Genomic DNA, 22,865 nt, shown 5'->3' with positions numbered 1-22,865 from the left:
ATGGTTAGAAACACAGTCATCAACAAATAGGCAGTAGTTAAAACTGTAATAATCCAGGAGATTGTCCAAAGAAAACTTCAAGTAAAAAGAGAATGTCTGAGGACAGAACCTTTGGAAATAGGAGAGAGACATAAAAGGAGCTCAGAAAGAAGGTAACAGGTTGCAGTCAGACAGGTAAAGAATTAAAAGATGAGGCAGCAGAAATGGCAGTATTTGGAGGTGGGGCAATGACAATGATAGGGAGTGCAGTCAAGAGATAAAAACAGTTACAGAAGATACATTACCATACCCCTTTCTCTCCTTCTACTCCTACTTTTTGGAGTTCAATGAAAACCCAAGTTTCTAGTTCTCTGTAGCATCCTAAGACTATAAAACAAAATCCCCACACTTAAGAATAATCCAACATACTAATACGCATTTTAAGATATCTAAAATTGTCAGAAATACATTTTATGTAACAGCAAGAATGTTAAACCTACATAGAAACTAGATCTCTGGTAGTCTACACAGGAAAAGTAAACATGTATACTTAATTGTAACTTGCTTTAAGCAGTAAGATTCACTAAAAAGCTACTTTAAAAAAAAAGAAAGAAAGAAAACCTATTTATAATTCTTGCAAAAATTTTATCAGCATCAACTTTACCAGATTACTATTTGAAAAGACCCTACTGTATATTAATAAAAAAAAATACCTTATGAAGTAAATACTTTTGGCTACTTGGATTTTTGTGTTTTAAATATAGCTCTATTTTAAAACTAACCAAAGAGTTATATGAAAAGTTACCCAATTTATCACATGCCCATACTAACCTAAAGCTTACTGTGGTCCCAGAAGCTATTACAAGCTGTATACAAATCATCTCTGATAATTTTTTAAATTATGAGGTTGGTTTCATGCCCAGTCTACAGACTATAACTGAATTTCAGAGAGTAACATTACATAGCTTGTTTGTAAACGGTGAATCTGGAATTTGAACCTATTGTGGCTTCAACCTAAGTTCTCGACCACTATCCCCTAAACAATTCTTGATTAATCTCCCTTAACTAATCTATTTTGCCATTTCAGAACAAAGTACAAGGTGACATCTCATAAGTAACAGTAGAGTAAGTCCTTGAATCCTCACACCAAAACTCTGCAAAGTTCATACAGAGTCTGGGATAAAAATGCCTCCAAAAGTCTTAAGTAATGAAAACACTTATTTTAAATTCACAGGTATTTTTTTTACCTCAAAAACAAATGTTTCCTAATTATGAGTTTAGCCTACATTTCTTAAATTTTATGTATTATGTGGAAAATATAATGAAATAATACTCAAAAAACATTTTAATCTTTATACTCTATACCAAACCTCAACTTGCTACAAGATTCTGAACAGGCTTCATCAAACAACAGAAACTTTCTAAACGGGTCCAACAGTTTTACAATCATTTTCTTCGTTCATTACCCTTCACTGTACACTGTAACTTTCCCTTCCATCTAGGAAAATGTTAAAGTAACACTTTACTATCCACTGCTACAGGTTTGTACAGCAGTTCTAGGGGGCCACTAAACCATTAGCTAGACACATAGACCATTAATTAATTGTCTTATGTGACTAAACCTTATAGAGTTAGCCATAAGACATATTTTACATTTGTAAAAAGAATGCAAGATTCTTTTTTAATTTTACCATCCAAAATTCTCCATCAATCTGTCTGCCTTCACCATGAATTCCTTGGAAATTAATAATTTGAACCTTTTCTCAATGTGCAAAGTCAATTAGGAGCTATTTTTTAGTAGTTTGAATTCCAAAAGACATTAACTCATATTTCAGCAAACAGGGAGAAATAAAGTAGTCTCAAGATAAGGGAAAAGTTTCTTATGGAGTTCAGGAAAATTTGGTAGAGCTTCTTAAAAAAAAAAAAAAAAAAAAACTTTGGACCTCTTTTGTATATTAAGAATTACCTCAAAATATTCATTTATTTTCAGTTAATTATTAGGATTGATTTCTGGGTCTTTTAAATTTATACGCAAATGAACATTCTCACAATGTAAGGTAGAGGTAATATGGATTATTTTAAAACAAATCCATTTTCTTCGAAGACTATTCTAATTTATTAACTGAAATTAAAAGTCTGAAATGCTGGGCATTTATAGGAACGGATTACTATATTAAAAGCAGTAATAAATAATCTAAAGGAAAAAACAGAACACTTATACTTCTGAGTACCTTACAGCTTTTAAAAAACCCTCAGGATGTCAAATCACAGGCCACTATCTGTCCCCTAATACCATTCACTTCAACAGAGAACTACCTTCTCTGAGACAGATAGGCTGCTGGGCTCCTCTGTATTTCTTGGCTGCTTTACAGAATCACATCCAAACGTCCTATTTTTAAAAACATGAAGCTGAATATCAGACATGTGTTGGTGCTGGGCCCCCTTTCGGCCAGTGGAGAGGGGCACACCATTCAGATTTTGAGTCATGCCGCCTGAAACACCAAGCACTGGCTCCCCGTGTTCATCTATCTGAGAGACCTGTGGAGGAAACACAACACCTGGAAGATGGATATGCTGAGGGCTTTCTGGCTGACTCAACAAAGCTTCAGACATGATTTCACGCTCATTTCCAGGAAATACAAGTGTATCACTGGCTGCATTTTGCAAATGTTTCCTATCCACCATCCCAGAATGAAGAACTGTGGGTTGCTGGAGCACAGTTTCTATTCTCTGTGATTTTTCAGCAGTCACGTGGAGAGAACATGGGTTCAGGCATGGAATGCTGGTCTGGATTATTGAAGGCTGCCCAAGCTGCTGAAATACTTGCTGAATTGGATGTAGAATACTTGCTCTTCCAGAAGTCTGTGTCACCATAACTGGTACATTGACTTTATAAAGGTGACCTCAAAAAGGAGAAAATAGTACCGTAAGTAAGACAGAAACCTAATTTCCTCTAAAAATCAAAAAAAGAAGAAAGAAAGAAAGAAAGAAACCAACCAACTCTCAGGCACAACAGGCTGTCCAAAAACACATCAGTAAGTTAATAGTTTTCTCTACAAGTTTTTATTTTATTCTTCAGATTGTGTTTTCTACAATAAATATGTATTACTCTACTTTTAACAATTAAAGCCATCTCACTTGAACTCTAGCCTTTTTTACTGCTTGCTTATATGGCACACTTTGAGATACATACAGACCCACTGATACTTACTCCATGGACCTGTCCCATTGTTTGATAAATTACTATGTTACCAACCCAAACTGGGATTTTAACAAACATAATAATGGAGAATGTATTTCATGTATTTAAGATCTCTAAGGTACCATGTAACTACTATAAGGTAATGCTATCCAAAAAGAGTTAAGTAATTTCAAAAGCTATCAAATCCCCTCCTCCCTTTTTTCCTTTAAAATAACGCTAAAAAGGAAGAGGAAGAAATTTATTCTTTTGAGCACAGAGTTAGGTGCTTTAAACTTTGCAAAAACCTAAAGAATAGATAGGATTCTCTTTCAAATCAAGACATAGTACTCTGAAAAAGCAAAGTTTGGTTACTCTCAAAACTTTTTGGATATTCTACCACATGATCTCCAGTACCAAAGGCGGCAAAGGTTGATCAATGTCATCTTTAGTTTTTCTTGATTAGAGCTAGCAGGGACACAGATGTGTTCCTTTGCATTTGTCAGAATTTAGGTAATTGATTTGAATTAAAGAAACATATATAAAGCAACTTCTATAATGCTGGGAAAAAGAAACGGGAATAAGTTACAGGACAAATTTCGTACAGTGTCTTTTATGGTAGGCTGCCTCCACAACAGGAATAACCACCACTTATTATTGTTCTTAAAATAAGTTATATTTTAAAAAGTTCCTGTAACTTCAGTAACTTCTAGTATACAGTTTATTAAAAATCACAAAAATTAACATCCAGCAGTCAGTACCAGTGTTAAAACAAAAAACAAAACAAAACAAAACAAAATTTAATGGGGACTATACCCTTACCAGATGCAGTCTGTAGTGTCACACCTGCTGGTACATGAATAGGATAACCAGGAAAATTGAAACTTGCACTACAGTTTGAGGTGCCCTAGATATGAGAAATTTAATTAGAAAGTTAGAAAAAGGCTTTCCTTTTATCTTTTTTCCTGATCTCATAGGGATTAAAAAAAGTCTGATTCAGACAACAGGACAATGGTTGGACATTTAACATTGAGGCTAAGTTCTTTGAATAAAACAGCTTTTCAATATTTGATTTAGATCATTTAAAGATAAAAAGAATTCTGTTCTATGGCTATTCGCAATGAAGCCAATAAAGTCTTAGTAAATGGTATGAACACTAATTCCTAAAACTTCCCCACTACATAACTTTGCATGAGTCCCTGATCCTCAAATTGTCAGATACAAGAAACACAGCTGTTTATAAGAGCCCTCTAGTCCATAGGTTGATCCTAATGGTACTTTAAATTAGTTAATACGATAGTGTACAATTTTTATTTTAGAATCAATAAACCTCAGGGTTTTCCATTTTTTTTTAAATGCTAAGTCAAAAGACAAAAAAGTTTTTGCCTACCAGACCTACAAAAACTTATAAGATTGATTAAAAACATCCAATATTGGTAAGGATGTGATTTAAAAAAAAAAAAAACAAAACACAGTTTTCTCAGACCACTGCTTGTATGAATATGCATGTACTAACTTTTTGGAGAGCAATTTCACAATATATAACCAAATTGAAAATGTGCATAATCTTTGACCAAGAAATTCCACCTCTAAGAATTTATCCTCACTACCTGCTATCATACCAATACACAAAAACTTATCTACAAGTATTATCAATTATATTAGAAAAAAACTAAAAATAAATGTCCATTAATAAAATATCAGTTAATGAAAATGATACATCAACTAAGGTTAGTCAATATTTAACTGGCAGGGAAAAGGATCCATCTATATTACTAAGTAAAAACACAGAACCAGCACAGAGATGTGCCTACTTCTACCTTGAAAATTAAGGTAACTTTCATGAAAGAATGCTAGATGGATATACATCAGTTAAAACAGTTATCTTTGGGGTACAATACTGCAGGGCTCTTTTGCTTTTTATTTTATAAATTTGTTTTTACTATTAGTGTATTATTTCTTTAACCAGGAGAAAAAGTAGTCTCAAGAATTTCAAAGGCATTGAAATTTTTCATTGGTTTCCTATCAAAAACAGCACCATTCTTCCCAAAACTCTTGGTAAGGGGTATGATTTTGTATTTAATAAAGAAATGGAAATTAACAGCCTACCAACCCTTTTGGCCCAGAAAGTGGGCTGAAAGGTGAAAAACAGTGGATTATATACCACTGAAGAAAGGTAAAAGAGAAAAAGTGCTATTATTTCCCCACCTGAAAACTACTCAATTTTCTAAATACAAGTTGTAATTTATTTTCTGCTCCAAATCTTCGGGGGTGGGGGGACACCTATTCTCTAAATCTCTACAACACAAAGACAAAAAATGGCCAAAATACTTCACTTAAATAAAAAGAAGAACTATTATGTAGCTCAACTTGCCAAAAAAAAAAAAAATCAGAAAGTATCAACATCATTTATTTAGGATCTACCTAGTATATAACATTATACTGTGTGTTAAAACTCCATAGAATTTAACTTCAGAAATTTCCTGACCTTATAGATACTAACAACAATATTTATATATACTACTGGCAGATGCTAACAACTGCTCTGGAAGACAGGAAAAGTTGGTAAAGAATATGTCAATTCTAAAACTCCTCAGTTTTTGCAACATGTACATTTTAGAAGTTATTCCTATCTCCCCATCCCTTACTACATCTTTTCTCATTCAAATGGGGGATTATGAATTATACCTATGCCTAGCCTCCTGCTACCATTCACTAAAAGTGAGGCATATCTTTAAAAATATATCCTAAAGATGCCTGGGTGGCTCAGTGGGTTAACCTCTGCCTTCGGTTCAGGTCATGATCTCAGGGTCCTGGGATCAAGCCCACATCGGGCTCTCTGCTCAGCGGGGAGTATGCTTCCCTCTCTCTGCCTGCCTCTCTGCCTACTTGTGATCTCTGTCAAATAAATAAATAAAATCTTAAAAAAAAAAAATATCCTAAACAGGCTACATACCAGTTCTGCTGTAGTAAATCTGGGAAGAGGTCTACCAGCAGGAATAACTAATGATGCTATATAGAAAACAAAATAAATATTATACATTTGTTACAATTTACCAGTTTAATAAAACTGCTAAGTATAGCTTGTTTTAAAAAAATGTTTTCCATCACTAGCATGTCTGACCATGGTGAGTTCTAAACTTCCTAATTGCAAGTGAGGTAAACGAATTTAACTATATTTTTTCCCAAAAAACTTCAGATAAAGATTTTATAACTAACCTGTTTTAAGTACCAAAAGAAAATATTTGTTATCAAGTATACCATAGTATAGAAATCCACAAGAAAATACCTAGGTTATTTTTATTAAGTCAATGTAGCACTAAATCTCCATTACAACATCTCACAGAGGAGAAAAGGTAGTATTTATTCAAGTAGCACATTTCCAAAAGACTATATTATTGAGCAAAAAAAATGTAACCCAACATAAACCATTCTAAATTTTATAGGCTCAAAAGAAATTCCCATTCATTCATTTCAGGAAAAGTTATTTATAATACTTTAGCCAGCACAACTACATAGTTTTAGGAATAAATGAATAACACGTCTCCACAAGTCTTTCATGAAACAAGTACGACTACTAAGAAAAATAAAAGAGAACAAATTCCTAGGGGAAGACCACCTCAACCTGCATTAAAGTTGCAATCTCACATATCTTTTCTTTATTATCTACCAATTTCCTATGCTATCTCTTTGTTTTTAATATAGCTAAAACATTTGCCTAATGGTTGGAAATGGAAGCATTAAAAAATAAGTGTAAAAAACAAATAGTAACTATAGTAGAAAGACCTCAGGAGATCAACATAACCTTAAACTTTACCTCAAGGTTGATTTTACCTAGCTGAACATGACTGTTACACTATCATTTCACCTTTTAATAAAAAAGAGAATGTTTCAGCATGTTTATGGAGCACATATATATTAAATGTAATGTTTATTATGGTGTTTTTTCACAGACCACATTAAATTGTCCCTAAGATTTGCTTCTGACACTAGAATGACTCCATTATAAACAGCAAGTCACTCAGAAGAGCAAATATTTTTTTTAACTAACCATTCTTCCCACATTAGAATAACAGAAGTGAAGCTACAGAGATTGATGATTAATGAAGCAGAAAATTATTTTTATCCTCCGTTCATCTATGGCTTTGCTTATTAACAGGCATTCTTTTAGAAAGGCTAAAGTAGAAAGAATTGGTGTGGCAGGAACACAAGGGTATTAGTCTTAATTAGCTGAAGTGAGCGAAGCTTAAGCTGGTACAGCTGAAGCCATTGCCTGAGAGGAAACAAAAATCTGTTAACACGCTGTCTAAAGCAATTAAATGAATTTCTTGAGGAAAAATAGCAACAATTCCCCCTCTTTTAAATACCTTGCAATAAATCCTAAAGGATAATTCTCTAATCTTATATAAATCAAACAGAGCTATAAGAGAGTTTAAGAGTTCCTTTATAGTCATCAGAATAAAAGCATTGAACAGTTTTATAGCGAAGTTTCATGCAGCTCCTAGTTAATTTTGATACTAAATGCACCATTTACATACTTCCACAAATTATATATACCATTACATGTGCCTGAAACATGCTTTTGAAAATATCCAAGATGGTTTCAATACCCAATTAAGTTTTAACTGAATATGTGTCTTTACTTAAACTAAAAGTGTTAGAATTTTGGTCTTCATGTATATATTCTAGAAATATTAAATTTCACAAACCATAGGCTTTACAATATAGAAAGAATTCAATCCCACAAATGTAATTTAAGAAGTGTAAATTAAGAAAAGATGCTACATTGTGACATCTACAAGAGTATTTCTTTCTTACACACCAAGAAGTCTTTGATACAGTAAGGCAGTTAATAACTTCACAATTCTTGGTCCTGCTTTAAACCATTCCAAATCTTAATATCCAAGTCACGTGACTCAAGAGGTGCAAAGACTGGTCAATATTCTTTTTGACTACTCATTAGCATATACACATCTCTGATAACCAAACTGAATATTCTACCTCAAATCACATCAAGAACCAACAGCACTGTTGAAATTTTCACCAGATCTAAATTCAACAACAGTTGGACATGTAGTTTGTACCTGAAGGAGTCTGAACACTCAAAGATGAAAGCCATCACAAACTTCTCAAAATTCCTATTCTTCCCTTTCTTGCTCATACAATGATAGTTTCATCAAAAAAACTATGTGACATGAAGACCAAATAGCACAGATCTGAATTGCTCTAGAAATAGGACAATCATGGACAAAGTGAATCCTACGTCTCAGTTAACCCAGGACAGTCCTAGTTTACACCTATTATTCTGAGGTTATTATTAATGCAATCCCATTTCTCTCTCACAAGTGAATTATAAGCAAAAGACCCAGAAGAGCCAATGTGATATTCATGGAGAAAAAGTTGGAGAACTGACACTGCCCCACTTCAAGACTTACTAGAAAGCTGTAGTAATCAAGGTAGTGTTACCTGGTCAGAGAATAGACAAACACATCAATGGAACAGAACAGAGAGCCAAGAAACTGACCCACATAACATAGTCACTTGATCTTTAACACAAAAGCCAAGGCAATACAATGGCACAAAGATAGTCTCTTCCACAAATGTCTGAACTGGCTATCCAATGCAAAAAACATGAAACTAGACACATACTTTATACCCTTCAAAAAAAATGACTAAAAATAGATCAGAACTAAATGTAAAATGCAAAACTACAAAATTCCTAGAAGATAGAAGAAAATCTAGATGACCAGGAATATGGCAATGACTTTTTAGATTCAACACCAAAGGCACAACCCATGAAAGAAATAATTAATAAGCCAGGTTTTATAAAAACTTAAAACTCCTTTAAAAAAAAAATCAAGATGATATGAAAAGACATAGGTTGGAAAAAAATATCATGAAAGACATATATGATAATGGGCTATTATCCAAAATAACCAAAGAACTCTTAAAACTCAACCATAACAACCCAATAATGGGCCAAAGACCTTAAGAGACACTTTGCCAAAGAAGATATAGATGGCAAATACACATTTAAGATGCTCCATATCGTAAGTCATCAAGAAAATGCAAATTAAAACAATGAGACACCACTACATTAAATTAAAAATGGACAAAATCCACAACACTGATAACACCCAATGTTGGCAAGGATGTGGAACAACAGGAACCCTCACTCACTGCTGGTGGGAATGTAAAATGGCACAGTCACGTGAAAGAAAATTTGGTGGTGCCTTACAAAACTAAGCATACAACCCAGTAGTCACTCTCCTTGATATTTACCCAAAGAAGTTAAAAACTTACATCCACACATAAGCCTCCACACAGCAGCTTTATTCCTAATTGCCAAAACTTGGCAGCATCCAAGATGTGCTTTACAGGTGAACAATTAAATAAACTGGCACATCCAGACAATGGAATATCATTCAGTGTTGAAAAGAAATGAGTTAGCAAGCCACAAAAAGATATGAGGGAATCCTAATACCATATTACTAAGTAAAATAAGCCAATCTGAAAAGGCTAGATACTACATGATTGATTCCAACTATAGGACATTCTGAAAAAGGTAAAACAATGGAGACGATAAAAATATCAATGGTTGCCTTGAGTTGGTATGGTAGGAAAGGATGAATAGGAGGAGTACAGAGGATTTCTAGGACAATAAAAATACTCTGTAAGACACTGTAATGATGGATACATGTCATTATAAATTTGCAGAAACACATGGTACATGCAACACCAAGAGCAATAACGTGACCTATGGACTTTGGTGTTTATGACAGGTCAATGTAGGTTCATCAATTGTTAACAAATGAAACCCTCTGGTGGGGGATGTTAATAACTGAAGAGATGATGCATGACTGGGGACAAGAGGTATAGGAGAAGTCTCTGTACCTTCTCTTAAGTTTGTTGTGAATGTAGAGTTCTAAAAACATTGTCTTTTTTAAAAAGTGGATTACAAACTATATATAATTACGCCAAGGATAAAATAGCAGTTCTTAAATTGTACTTTGCAAACCCCCAGGGGTCCATGAGACCCTTTCAGGGTGTTCACAAGGTCAGACTATTTTTTATAATACCAAGACAATAAAAATCTTTTTTTTTTCATTTCTCATTTTTTTTTTCTTTTTTGACATTTGCACTTACAGTGCAGAGCAATGATGAGTAAAAGTGAAGGCACTTTGGGGTGCCTCGGTGGCCTCATTTGGTTAAGTCTCCAACTTCTTTTTTTAAAGATTTTATTTTTAGAGAGAAACTGCATGTACACGAGCTGGGGAAGGGGAAGAGGGAGAGAGACAATCTCAAGCAGACTGGCCACTGAGCACACAGCCCAACACAGGGCTCCATCCCAGGACCCCAAGATCGTGACCTGAGCCCAAAGCCAAGAGGTGGAGGCTCAACCAACTGATCCATCCAGGGGCCCTTAGCATCTGACTCCTGATCTCAGCTCAGGTCCTGATCTCAAAGTCATTAGTTCAAGCCCTCCAATGGGCTGCATACTGGGTGGGTGTAGAGCCTACTTTATTTAAAAAAAAAAAAAAAAAAAAAGAAGAAGGAAGGAAGGGAGGGAGGGAGGCAAGGAAAGACAAAGAGAGAGAGAGAAGGAAAGGGAAAGAGAGAGAGAGAAAGAGGGCATCTTAGCATGAATTAAAGCAGTATTACCAAACCTGCTAGTGGCCCCTTTATTTGTTCTCCATCACCACCCACTCACAGTAAAAAAGATAAACAACAGCAACAATAAAACAGTTTCACTAAAGAAGTTCCTAAATGTAATCATAAAGAACTATTTTTATAAAATTTCAACCTTTGAAGATACTTTCTTTTAATATTCTGTGGATGAAATGGGAAGAACACAAAGCATTTCTGCCGCATACAGATACACAAGGAAGTACATGGAAAAGGACTGGTGCTATTATTTAAGTTGAGAGCTGATCTAGCCTCTCCTTTTTAAGAAACATTTTTACTTGAAAGAATAAGTGACACAAACTATGGTTATTCAGACAGATATTTGGCAGTCATTTATTTTTTTTTTTAAATGAACCAAATGTGCCCGTCACCTCAAGGAAAAGAAACTGACAGTATTTGTTTGGCAATGGTAAAATTCAAGCTTTCAACCAAAAATCTTAATTTTGTAAACTTTATATCCACCACAGTGAGCTTGATAGCTTTCCAATTTTTCTGAAGAAATGTGTGGTGATATTAATAGTATTTTTAAATCTTGTATAATGAACAATTTGTCAAGTGCATAACTCAGTCAAACAGTATTTTCCAAGTAACTAACTTATGTTACAAAACCACACACAGGTTAAGGAGTCATTCAAAGTGCAAGACACACCAGTGATCTTTTAACATTACAAAGTCCACTGACGAAGTTTCAGATTCCACCTTGTAGCTAAACTCTTAGAAACTAACACTTGTTTAGTTTTAGTGTAGTATCAAGTTACCTGAAATTGCTATAAAAACACTCTTTTTCCAATTATACATCTGTGGAAGGCTAGATTTTCTTCATATACTTTAGCCAAAACTATGTATCACAACAGACTGAATTTAGAAATAGATATGAGAATCCAGCTACCTTATATTAAGCCAGACATTTGAAGAGATTTTCAGAAAAGTAAAACAACGCCACTCCTCTCATTAAATACTTTTTGTTCTGGAAAAGTTACTTTTAACAAATATATGTAATTATGTTAACATATTATAAATTTTTGAAATTTATAAAACTTTTTTAAGTTTCTCAGTTTTAAGCTTTTATATGGTAAATAGATACTTAACAACCCACATAAAGAAAGCTCTTTAAGGTCCTCCATTTTTAGGAGTGTAAAGGGGTCCTGAGACCAAAAAAAAGTTGACAACTGAAAATACAGGAAATTATTAAGCAAATGGATAACAGAGTCAAAGAAAATATGATAGAGCAAAAAGCTTTAAAGATGGAACAAAGGCAAATGACTTACTCCATTGTAGATTTAATTCGAACTTGTTATCAAGAGATAAAAAGGTTGTAGAAGTTAGTTTAGATTATTTTAATCAGGCTTTTAAAAGCCTACAATGAGAAGATATAATTAAGAAGTACTTCAATTTTATGAGGCTATTTACTTCAAGAATCTTATTCTAGGGAACCTAGAAATGAAGAGGGATAAAAACAAGGCTTGTAATGCATTTTTAAAGGACATGTACTTCCTCCTAAGTCTTTTCATTATAAATGATGTAGAAAAGAATAAAAACTGTCTTGTTTAAATGTAATTATTTCTATTATTCTAACTTCCAAGAAAGAGAATAGGAATACAGTGCGGAATGAAAGCCAGCTAGACATATTAGTTGCAAGACTATTTTGTGATTTAAATCACTGCTAATATTACCATCTTGCGGCAAAAACAAGTATTGCAATTTTGAATGACAAAGAACCTGAAAAGTGTTAACTGCTTTTGATAAAAAAACAGTCTAATCTTTCATTCCTCCACACTGGCCACCCTCCAAGTCACTCCTAGGTTAAAAAAAAAAAAGGAAGAAAGAAAGAAAGAAAGAAAATCTTTAAAGTTCTTCAATAAAGAAAATAATGTTATTTAAATAGAGAAAAGGGATGACCTAATAAAAACGTTAAAAACAGGGACGCCTGGGTGGCTCAGTTGGTTAAGCAGCTGCCTTCGGCTCAGGTCATGATCCCAGCGTCCTGGGATCGAGTCCCACATCGGGCTCCTTGCTCATCAGGGAGCCTGCTTCTCCCTCTGCCTCTGCCTGCCATTCTGTCTGCCTGTGCTTGCTCTCTCTCCCTCTCTCTCTCTGACAAATAATTAAATAAAATATTAAAAAAAAAAAAATTAAAAAAAAAAAACGTTAAAAACAAAAGCATAATCAAAACTATAGAAACTGAGGTAAAATGTTTCAAAGTGTCAACTTAGTAATTAAAACTGCTGTGGCTAACAGAGTAAAGTTATACTTTAGAAGCATAACATTAGATAAAATTTACATCTGGGAATTCAATATTCATTGTTAACTTATTTCATTTTTAAGTTATAATTGCTGCCACACTTAAATTCTCTTGTTTTATAATAAACAAGATACTAGCCTCCTTACTATTTTCTCTTTACCTTGTCCCACGTGATTTTCCTTTGAATTTTCCCAAGTGTGCAATGAACAACCTAGTTATTACTGACAATCCAACCCAAAATCTACCCTCACTTCTGGCAGACATCAATCTAATTCAACTAAACAAAATAAAACCTGTGTGTGTGTGTGTGTGTGTGTGTGTGTGTGTGTGTGTGTGTTGCATGCAGACATACAGACAACACACACATACATTAGGATAGTATAAAAATTTTAAGAATCAGAAAAGAAGGAATAAAGGCTAGAAAGATAAAACAGTATCATTTATCTTAGCCACTTTTTTCCAGTTTAAATTGATACACATAATATGGAAAATTATTTCCTCAAAAGCAAAGGTTTCAAGTCCAAGAAATGAAGAAAAGTACACAGGGTTAATTTCTAGCCATAATATATAATACCCAAAACAGCGAAGTAGCCTGAATAATCTCCATATTCATGTTAACTCTCTATTTTGCTTCCAGTACAATAGCAGATTTATAATATATACAACAAGCAAGAGAAAGATAAAGAATGCACAAGCATGCAACCACCCATCTTTCCCACTGCGTTTTCTAGCAATGGTGGCTCAGTTACTCCTTGACACAACCCAATCAAATTCTCTGAAATAACTAGGGTATTCCCAATAGCCCACAAATGATGTAACTTGTTCCTCTGAAGTAACAGTTGGTCAACTTTCTGGACTTCAGTATTTTCAAAAGCTGGCTTGAATAACCTAATTTTGTTACCCATAATTACAAGATGATGGTTTATTGTGTTCATTTAATAATAACGGTTTTGAGGTCCAAGCCCCCTTACCTTAAGAACATTACCCTAATATAAAACCACCACCAATGAGAATGTGTTCTGAAGACCAAAATAGTACTAATTTACTAACTGTATCCAACCTGTTGATGACTGCAATGTTTGGTGCAAGCTGTTTGGCAATGGAAGGGTGAACACAGGTGAATGGGCACTATTTCTGAAGAAGTCTTCCGTTGCTTTAGACTGCAAAATCTTTGTTTCCCAGAGCTGCAGAGAAAAAAATTTTTTTTAAAAGTTAAGGTATTTAGGTATTTAACTTCTTAATGTCAGCTGATGGCACAATAAATGGGTAAGCATTAAACTATAATTGAGGGGTTAAAACTAAAATTTATAAGTTTTTTAAGAAGAAAGAACAAAAAGGGTAACTTGTATTGTCTACAAACCTGCTTCAAGTCTTTTAGAACTTGTTCCTCTATACCTTCTTCAGCGAATAGATCCCGCACTCCTTCAATTACATCTTCAATTATTGATCTGTAGAGTTTAGGCTACAAAAAAGCAATTGTTAACATTTTAAACTATGTTTAAATAGTTTAAACATTTAAACTATTAAATGTTTAATAGTTTAAACTATTAAATGTTTAATAGTTTAAACTATTAAATGTTTAATAGTAAGAAAGAATACATGCAGTGTATTCTTTCTTATGGTTTAAAGAAAAACCACCATAAAGATTCTTACTAAACGCGATCTACCGTATAGTCTTAGCTGTCCATAAATTGTGTTAGCTTCTGACCCATAGTCTCAGGCTATCTACAATAAAAGAACCACAATGAAATATGAGATAATAATTAATCAAGATGGTAGGTTATAATTACATCACTTGGTTTTTGTCAGAATTTAACCTTCTCCCTTTTTTTATTTAAATTCAATTAATTAACATATAATGTATTACTAGTTTTAGAGGGAGAGGTCAGTGATTCATCAGTCTTATATAATACCCAGCGCTCATTACATCACATGCCCTCCTTAATGTACATCATCAAGTTACCCCATCCCCCACCCCTCCCTTCCAGCAACCCTCATTTTGTTTCCTGTGATTAAGAGTCTCTTCCGAAAGTGTGTAAACCTGGCGATTCACAGACCTGTACCCCTGGGGATAAAAATATATTATATGTTTATAAAAAATTAAAAAAAAAAAAAAGAAAAAACGAGTCTCTCCTGATTTGTCACCTTTCTGACTTCATCTTGTTTTATTTTTTTCCTCTCTTCTGCTATATCCTATTTTGTTTCTTAAATTCCACATGAGTGAGATCATATGATAATTCTCTGTTTTATTTCACTTAGCATGAATTCATTTAAGGCAGGGGGAAACGAACCTACTGTCTTCAACTTATTTTCTCAAAGCGGACAAAGGAGTTTTTAGAGTTCACTATATTACTTTCACATATATGAATAAATTGCAAGCTGTAAGACTGAGACAAGCACTTACAAGAGAGTAACCAAAAACTATCCCACTTCCAAAATACCTGTAGTCCAAAAAAATATTCTGAACCACTGTCAAGTGAAAAGTACAAGTGCACCAAAATGGATTCCTAACAGAACCTAACCAAGACATGAATGAACTATACCTTTCCACAAGATTTGGCAATAAAAATTGTGGCATTCTAGGACTGCTTTTTCACACTACCCAGTAAATACTCTCTAAATACTCCCGCTCACATCAAGAATAGTTAGGTTTAAAATTAATCCCCATAAAGATCCCAGGTAAGCTTATAAATAGGCCAATCAGTACCACATTATTCACAGGCATATCCATTAAGTGCCCTAGATTAGTTGCTTCTTCTCAAACAGCTTACCCCGATAAAGGCATACTAAAGTGATACTTCGGTGTTCATCCCAGCTAGTTTGATCACTTTTACCGCAAGAAGAAAACACTTCTAGGGTTAAAAACTTCCTTAAGATCTACCCTTAGAGGGTGCCTGGGTTGCTCAGTTGGTTAAGCAACTGCCTTTGGCTCAGGTCATGATCCCAGAGTCCTGGGATTGAGTCCCACACCGGTCCCCCAGCTCCAGGGGGGAGTCTGTTTCTCCCTCCACCTTCTCCTCTCTCATGCTTCCTCTCTCAAATAAATAAATAAAATCTTTAAAAAAAAAAAAAAAAGATCCACCCTCAGAGTATAAGAGCAGCTGTCAAAAATAAACCATTAGAACACAATTTTTAAAAAGGAAAATAAGTATTGAACATACCTTTTTCTTCTGGAACTAAGGTTAGCCTTTATATTCTTTCCCTAATACCTTAATCAGAACAATGTATAGTCCAGGAAATCCATCTTAACCTCTTCTCTATTTAAGAAAACTCACACACCCTCCGCAGAGTTCACCATCAGATAAAACGGTACACATGGTAAACTTATATTCAAGCCTGAGTATTTTACGTATCTTAAAATACATTAGCATCAAAAAATGGATAAACAATGAAATAATGTGTCTCTAAAAAAGGACCCTTTTATGCTGCATATATGTACATGGAACTCATAAAATAACAAACTGGGACAAGCACACTGCCTTTCACCAAATACCAAGTTTGTTCAGGTGAACTGAAAATAAAGGTGAATCCTTGTTTTTCTCTTTAATTCAGCTCTTTAAAAACTGATAGAGCGTTTCACAAGTGCCATTCCAGGTGCCCTTGTTTTCTTGTTTTCTCCCAAATTTCTCAGACCGCTGAATGAAATGAGAACAAAAAGAAGGAAAAAAGGAAGCCTTTCCAGTAAACTGGGTCTAGATTTGTGTTGGTTATCTTTCTTTTAGGGTAGAGGTTTCCTAAGACTCGGGACCAAGTGTTTCATGAAACATCTGGGATAACGTGCTTAATTCATCACGGTGACGCGGATATCGAGGTTTCCGCCATTTAAGCTAAAAGGGCCAGTGCTCATGACAGTAGGGTTATGAGCTGAAGGGCCAGCCTGTCAATTCTCACTGTAAGAGTAGGAGACTAAGGTTTGTGTTTAATTCCAATGGCGTACTTAAGCATTCGGGATGGGGAAATGCGGGGTAGGAGAGAACTCAAAAAATACGCCTGGGCAACAAGAAATACCGCATCACTTATTACTTCAGGTAAATAATAGAGCTCAGAATCAACAATGGCCACACTGGAAGTAAGAATTAGAATAAGAGTACAACTGAACTCGGGAATTTTCTCAGGACACAGGAAACTGGAGGGTTACCGCGAGCTCCAGCTCTAACCACCTCTTCCAAACAGCCTCAGTGCCAGCGAGAACGGTGGGGAGGAGGAGGCAGCGGTTCCTTCAGCGGGCGGATTCCAACTTCCGGCTGAGCTACTACTGGCCCTCACCGGCTTCCTCAAAAGCGGAGGCGAACAGCCAGGGGCCACTTAGAGTGACGGTTTCTGAAAGACTGTGAAGGTCCAGGAGGGGAAAGCGTGTGAACAGGCCTGGGCTGCCGTATCCCTGGACCATCCCTCCCTCCACACAGACCATGGGCCTACAGACCAGGCCGGTCCTCCTTACCACGGGGTTGACACAGGCCATGATGGCGGCTCCGGCACCTCTCCCCTCGCGCCTGCGCGGCACGCGGTGCCCCCCCTGAACTCCTCTCGCTGCTCGCTTTGAACGCCGGGCACGTCGTCTGCGCAACTACGCAGAGACTCTGGGGGCGGGGCAGGGAGGAGAGAAAGGTTAGTGGGCTGCTTTGAGCAGGGTTCCTTGGAGGGACCGTGTGCGTGAGCGAAGAAGCCCGCTAAAATGGGCTGGTTAACCGCGATCTAAACATCTGTGGACCGTTCAACTGACCCCTGAAGCACCTTTATTTACTCAGTCTGTGAAATAAAGACTCAGAAAATAGGAGAGATGCGATGCAGTGGTAGATTCCAGTTCCCCTTCAGCTTGGAAGGGGATTGGGCCAGGAAAGTGGGGAGACTAGCGGCTTCTGTCCCTCTCCTTCTACCAATTTTCACCCCTCCCCCTACACCCCGCGCACAGCTGAACTCTAGTAAAAATACAACAAAAGCCAAACTCTTCTAAGATTGATTCTCAAAGCGTAGGACAGCAAATCAGCATCATCTGGGAACCTGTTAAAAACACAAATTATTGAGCCCACCCCAGACCTACCTACCAGAAATTCTAGAGATGGGGCCCAGCATTCCGTAATTTCAGCATGCTCTCCAGATGATTCTGATGGTCTCTGAAATGAGATCTACTGTCCCAAGACAAAAATTCTCAGCTTTGGCTGCCCAATGAAATCACTTGGAGAGTTTAAATATTTGGCACCTGAGTCTCACGGCAGAGACTCTTGATTCTATTAAGCAGCTTAGGTGAACCACTGCTAAAATAAAGTCAGCACCAGGCACTACCCAGTCTCCTTTTCCTCCTCAGGTAGCAATCACCATCTCTTGACCTGCAACAATTCCCTCCCTCCCCTGAAAGGTAGAGCATCTAGAAGCATATCTTGACTAGGACTGAGAGTAAATCCAAGCATAGATAATGTGAACTCTTAAGAAAAATTCATCTATTGCCACTGCTCTGTCTTTTAAATAGCCTTTCTAATTTACAGATAGGTCCTGACTTAACCAGATGGCTATGTTATTTAATGATTTAAAAAATCATAGTAGGTTTAAAATTGGCTGTTTATTTGTATGTATAAATTCAGTAGAGCTATTTATGCCCTACTGCTCTGTATTTGCTTTGCCTGGGTCAGGTACCTTATGATTTGTGAGTTTTAAGCAGCTGATTTATATGAAGCCTCTTAGAAGACTTTCTGAAATTAAAAAGTATCTGAAATCTGTTTTACAAAAAAGCTGAGAATTTTATATAGTAATTTTTAATGATTGTATCTCTACCTGTCAATTTACTACCAGAAGTATTCAGAGTGACTTATCTACCACCCAAAATAGAAAAGCTAAAAGCAGTCACTGATTCCTACTGATATTATAAAATCTAATTAAATTATTCAAACTGAGAAGCAACCTGAAAGGTCTCTTGTTTTCTAACTTTTCATCATCAAGTTTTAAGAGTTTATTCTTACAAGCATATGATTGGTAATCATCTTACAGCATATTTTTATATTACTCCCTTATTTATTTTACCCTTCTCAAGGCTATACTATAGATCATACTCATTTTTTAAATTAAATTTGGCCGTTAATCCCCATAAAAAGTGTGGCTAAGAGTTGAATTGTTAATGCTTAGTATACTTAGTAAACTCAGGTGACAGAGAGGTTATGTGACTTTGGCAGAGAAAGGTCAGCAGCTTTCCATTTGCCCCTTGTGGTCTGTCTGGATAGTCACTAGTAGACTCAGATGTAATTTTTCCCTGATAATAAACAATGGCTTTTAGAGGAGGTATATTTTAATCTCTAGGTGAATTCTAGGTGAATCCAAGTCATAAATCTGCTCTGGACCTGTGGTCGCCACCATCCATGATGGCCCACAATGATTCTCACCTCCTGGCATTCACAGCCTTGTGTTGTCCCCTCCCACACTGTACTATGGTTTGTCTGGATGGCCAATAGAATAAAGCAGAGGTGGTGTTGTATCACTTCTGAAATGAGGTTAAAGATGACTGTGGCGGGGCACCTGGGTGGCTCAGTGGGTTAAGCCTCTGCCTTTGGCTCAGGTCATGATCTCAAGGTCCTGGCATTAAGCCCCACATCGGGCTCTCAGCAGGGAGCCTGCTTCCTCTCTCTGCTTGCCTCTCTGCCTGCTTGTTTTCTTTGTCAAATAAATAAATAAAATCTTTTTAAAAAATGATTGTGGCTCCCCTCCTTGAAATTCCTTCAGATTTCTCACTTTGGGAGACAACAGCAGTCATGTTGTGAGGACATTCAGGCACTCAGGTAGCCTATGGAGAAGCCTGGGTGACAAGGAACTAAGACTCCAACCCGTAGCCAGCAAAGAGCAGAAGCCTGTAGACAACCACATGAGTAAGCTTGGAAATCAATCCTTCCCCATTTGGGTGGTCAGATTATTTACTGTAGCCCCGACTGACAGCTTGGCTGCATTCCTTCAAGAGTCCTTGAACTAGAAACACCCTCGAGGCATTTCATGATTCCTAATCCTGAGAGACTGTGTGAGATAATAAATACATGCCATTTTAAGCAGTTAAATTTGGGGATAAATTTGTTACACAGCATGAGATAACTAATACAGAACCCATTGTCTGATTGGATTGTGACTACCAAAGGTTTAGTTTTCCCTCACTGTAATCTCAGCATTTAAAGTTTTTTGAATACTCTTGTCAATCATAAAAGCATTTGAAATGTATGTAAAGTAAACTTTATAGACTGATATTTGGTGGCATTGACCCCAGGTTATCATCAAACAAGCAAACTCTTATAGTTATGTGATGGTCGTATTTCTTTTGTCAATTTTTCAAACCCATCAGGGAAGTGCGTTGCACACAAAAACACTTTTGATGCTAAAATTGAAATTTCTAGATCTTCAAGCTTCAGCGAGGCCAATCTTCAGTGACGATTTTTTATGTTAGTAAATAGAAGATAAAAAAAGAATGCTGAGCTGTGGTCCTTCTTTGAGCGCTCAGTTCTTTGAAATTACACCTACGGCAAAGCACAAAGATTTTCCCTAGCAGCTCATCACAATTCAGAGCAACAGATTTTCATTTTCCCCTGCTTTCTTTACAGACTATAATATATAATATTTCATCTATAACACACACCAGTTTTACAACATTTAAACAAATCTAATAATCAGATTAATTTCTTTGTATTCTGTATATTCTCATTATTTTTGCCTGGAGGTCTCAGTGATATTACTTCAAGAGTAAAGAAACAATTTCACTATGCTTATTGTGAGAAAAAACCAGATCTGTGAAGTCCTTTCTCTGAATGAGTATTTTTTTACAAAAGGTATTTTAGAAAAAGATCATTATCTTTTACATATTAAATTCTACAGCCAAATATAGGGCACTTCAGTAACTGTATAGAGTCTAAATAATATTTTTAATCTGTAATGAAAAATACAAGTTAGTCTATGAGCATATGGCTTAAGACAGCAAATATTCATAATTAGTTTCTGCACATTTTGCAACCACTGCACTAAACCAGCAGTATTGTGTTCCTCTGACTGTCTCATCCTTCACATCTTCCAGGAAATGAAAATGCAGATAATCTCTATCTCACCTTGTAACTTTGAAATGGTTACAATGTTGGTAGTTCTGATTTATTTACATTCTGTACTATTGTAACATTTTCCATTTTGTAGTCCAAAATCACCTTATATTATGTGAACATCAGATATTGCTTCACCATGATGAACTCCTCTCCCCACCCCAACATGATTTCAGTTAAAATGACTGTGCCATTAGGCTATGGCCAACTGGTAACCTTAACACACAGTGGAACTCTTAATGATCACATTGTTGCCTCTTTCAAAACATTTTAATATTAAAAAGATGTATACATTGTGTACATATGAAAATTAGTGATTATAATTAACTCACAGTGAGTGCGGAGGATAACTTCAAACACAATTTTCCCCACGGCTACTTTTTCTATAGTTTCATCAGGGTCTGATAAGGATTCAGTAATTTCCTAGCTAACAAATGATTCCATTTTCATTCTTAAAATCACAACGTGTGTAATCATATACGAACATGAAATGTTAGCGAGGAAAATGTCCATTGTCCAGTTAACTTTCCAACATAAATTTCTACCTAGAGAAGATAGAAGTAAAGACAAATAAAACTGAACTTAAGGCTACGATTTGGAGAGAACAAACTAGCTTTGTTCCCACAATAACTGTACTTTTCTTCTTATCTAATTTGTCTCATTTTGTAAGAAGTAAATGGCAGCACCTTAATATTCTATATTGTTTCCTTAGGTGCTTCAAATATCAGGAGAGGCAGGGAAGACATGGAGTAGACACACTTCTTCCTATTCCTCCTCCTAAATAGAGCTCAAAAAAAAAAAAAAAAACCACCTCTGGATATTATATATAAAACAAACATAAGAAGACCCTGAATGGTAGAGAGAAGAGCACAGACCAGTTAGCGACTTTATAACCCAGAGAATGGCACAGCAGGGAATTCCCCGGTTTTCTTTTTGCCTCATATATCCCAAACTGGGTGCTGGTGAAGTGGGCAACCCGGAAAAACCAACTGTCACAGACCAAAAAAAGCACAAAAGCCTTCTCTTTCTAGCCAAAGGACCAGGAAAGGGGCAGTAAGACAGAAAATTCTTAAACAACACTGCTCCACTGCAGTCAAACACATAGAGAAGATTGGCTCCATCCCATACTTGTCAGAGAAGGCAAAGCAGGGAGTTTAGACTTCTACTCTTGCTCACATGTAACAAGGTACAGCCATTCCCACAATGTCACTAGAGACCCCATGGGATGTGGGGACTTGCACTCCACCCAGCTATAACGAGTCATCCCTACCACCCACTGGGGCTGTGTCAGAGAAGGCCCTGCTGCCAAGAGTGGGACCTGTCCCATGCAGTGCCAATGGAGGCCATGTGAGAAGGAGAGACAAGGCACCATTCCCTGTCTCAGCCAGGGTGATGTCAGTGGAAGCCTGGTGGGGAGCTTGAACTTCTACCTGACCCAACAGTAATGAGAGCTCCTCCCTCCTGGAGTGTCAGCAGAGGCTGAGTGGAGAACAGGCCCTTCACCTCTACCTGGCAATAGCAAGATGGAACTCGTACCTTCCCCCACTGACCTGGGGTCACAGAAGACCTGCCAAAACAGATTTAAAGAAGATCCAGTTTCATAGTAACCAAAATGCCCAGCAAACAACTGAAAATCACCTGTCAAAACAAGAATGGGGAAATCTCAACTTGAATGAGAAAAGACCATCAGTAGACACCAATATAAAGATGACTAAGGTGTTGGAAT

At 36.2% G+C, this 22,865-nt stretch overlaps 1 protein-coding gene across 2 annotated transcripts in view; it reads right to left on the bottom strand.

Annotated features, from left to right (window-relative positions):
* Positions 1 to 17,553, bottom strand: part of LOC111148083 (general transcription factor IIA subunit 1 like) — a 56,361-nt gene extending 38,808 nt beyond the window's left edge. Inside the window, exons 1-6 of one of the 2 annotated variants that reach the window (XM_022504476.1) lie at positions 17,527 to 17,553; positions 14,446 to 14,547; positions 14,146 to 14,269; positions 6,114 to 6,169; positions 3,980 to 4,064; positions 2,296 to 2,882 (exon numbers count right to left, since the gene is read on the bottom strand). In XM_022504476.1, coding sequence (XP_022360184.1) covers positions 2,296 to 2,882; positions 3,980 to 4,064; positions 6,114 to 6,169; positions 14,146 to 14,269; positions 14,446 to 14,547; positions 17,527 to 17,547 — 975 coding nt within the window. In that variant the 5' untranslated portion in view covers positions 17,548 to 17,553. The remainder of the gene's footprint in view (positions 1 to 2,295; positions 2,883 to 3,979; positions 4,065 to 6,113; positions 6,170 to 14,145; positions 14,270 to 14,445; positions 14,548 to 17,526) is intronic. The other variant, XM_022504477.1, reaches the window with a different exon arrangement.
* Between the last annotated feature and the right edge of the window lie 5,312 nt (positions 17,554 to 22,865).

The sequence above is a fragment of the Enhydra lutris genome, unplaced genomic scaffold, assembly GCF_002288905.1.
Source record: "Enhydra lutris kenyoni isolate GAN:26980312 unplaced genomic scaffold, ASM228890v2 scaffoldscaffold18, whole genome shotgun sequence".
NCBI classification, from domain to species: domain Eukaryota; kingdom Metazoa; phylum Chordata; class Mammalia; order Carnivora; family Mustelidae; genus Enhydra; species Enhydra lutris.
The sequence above is the reverse complement of the archived record's forward strand: the minus strand, read 5'-3'. Positions and strand labels throughout refer to the sequence as shown.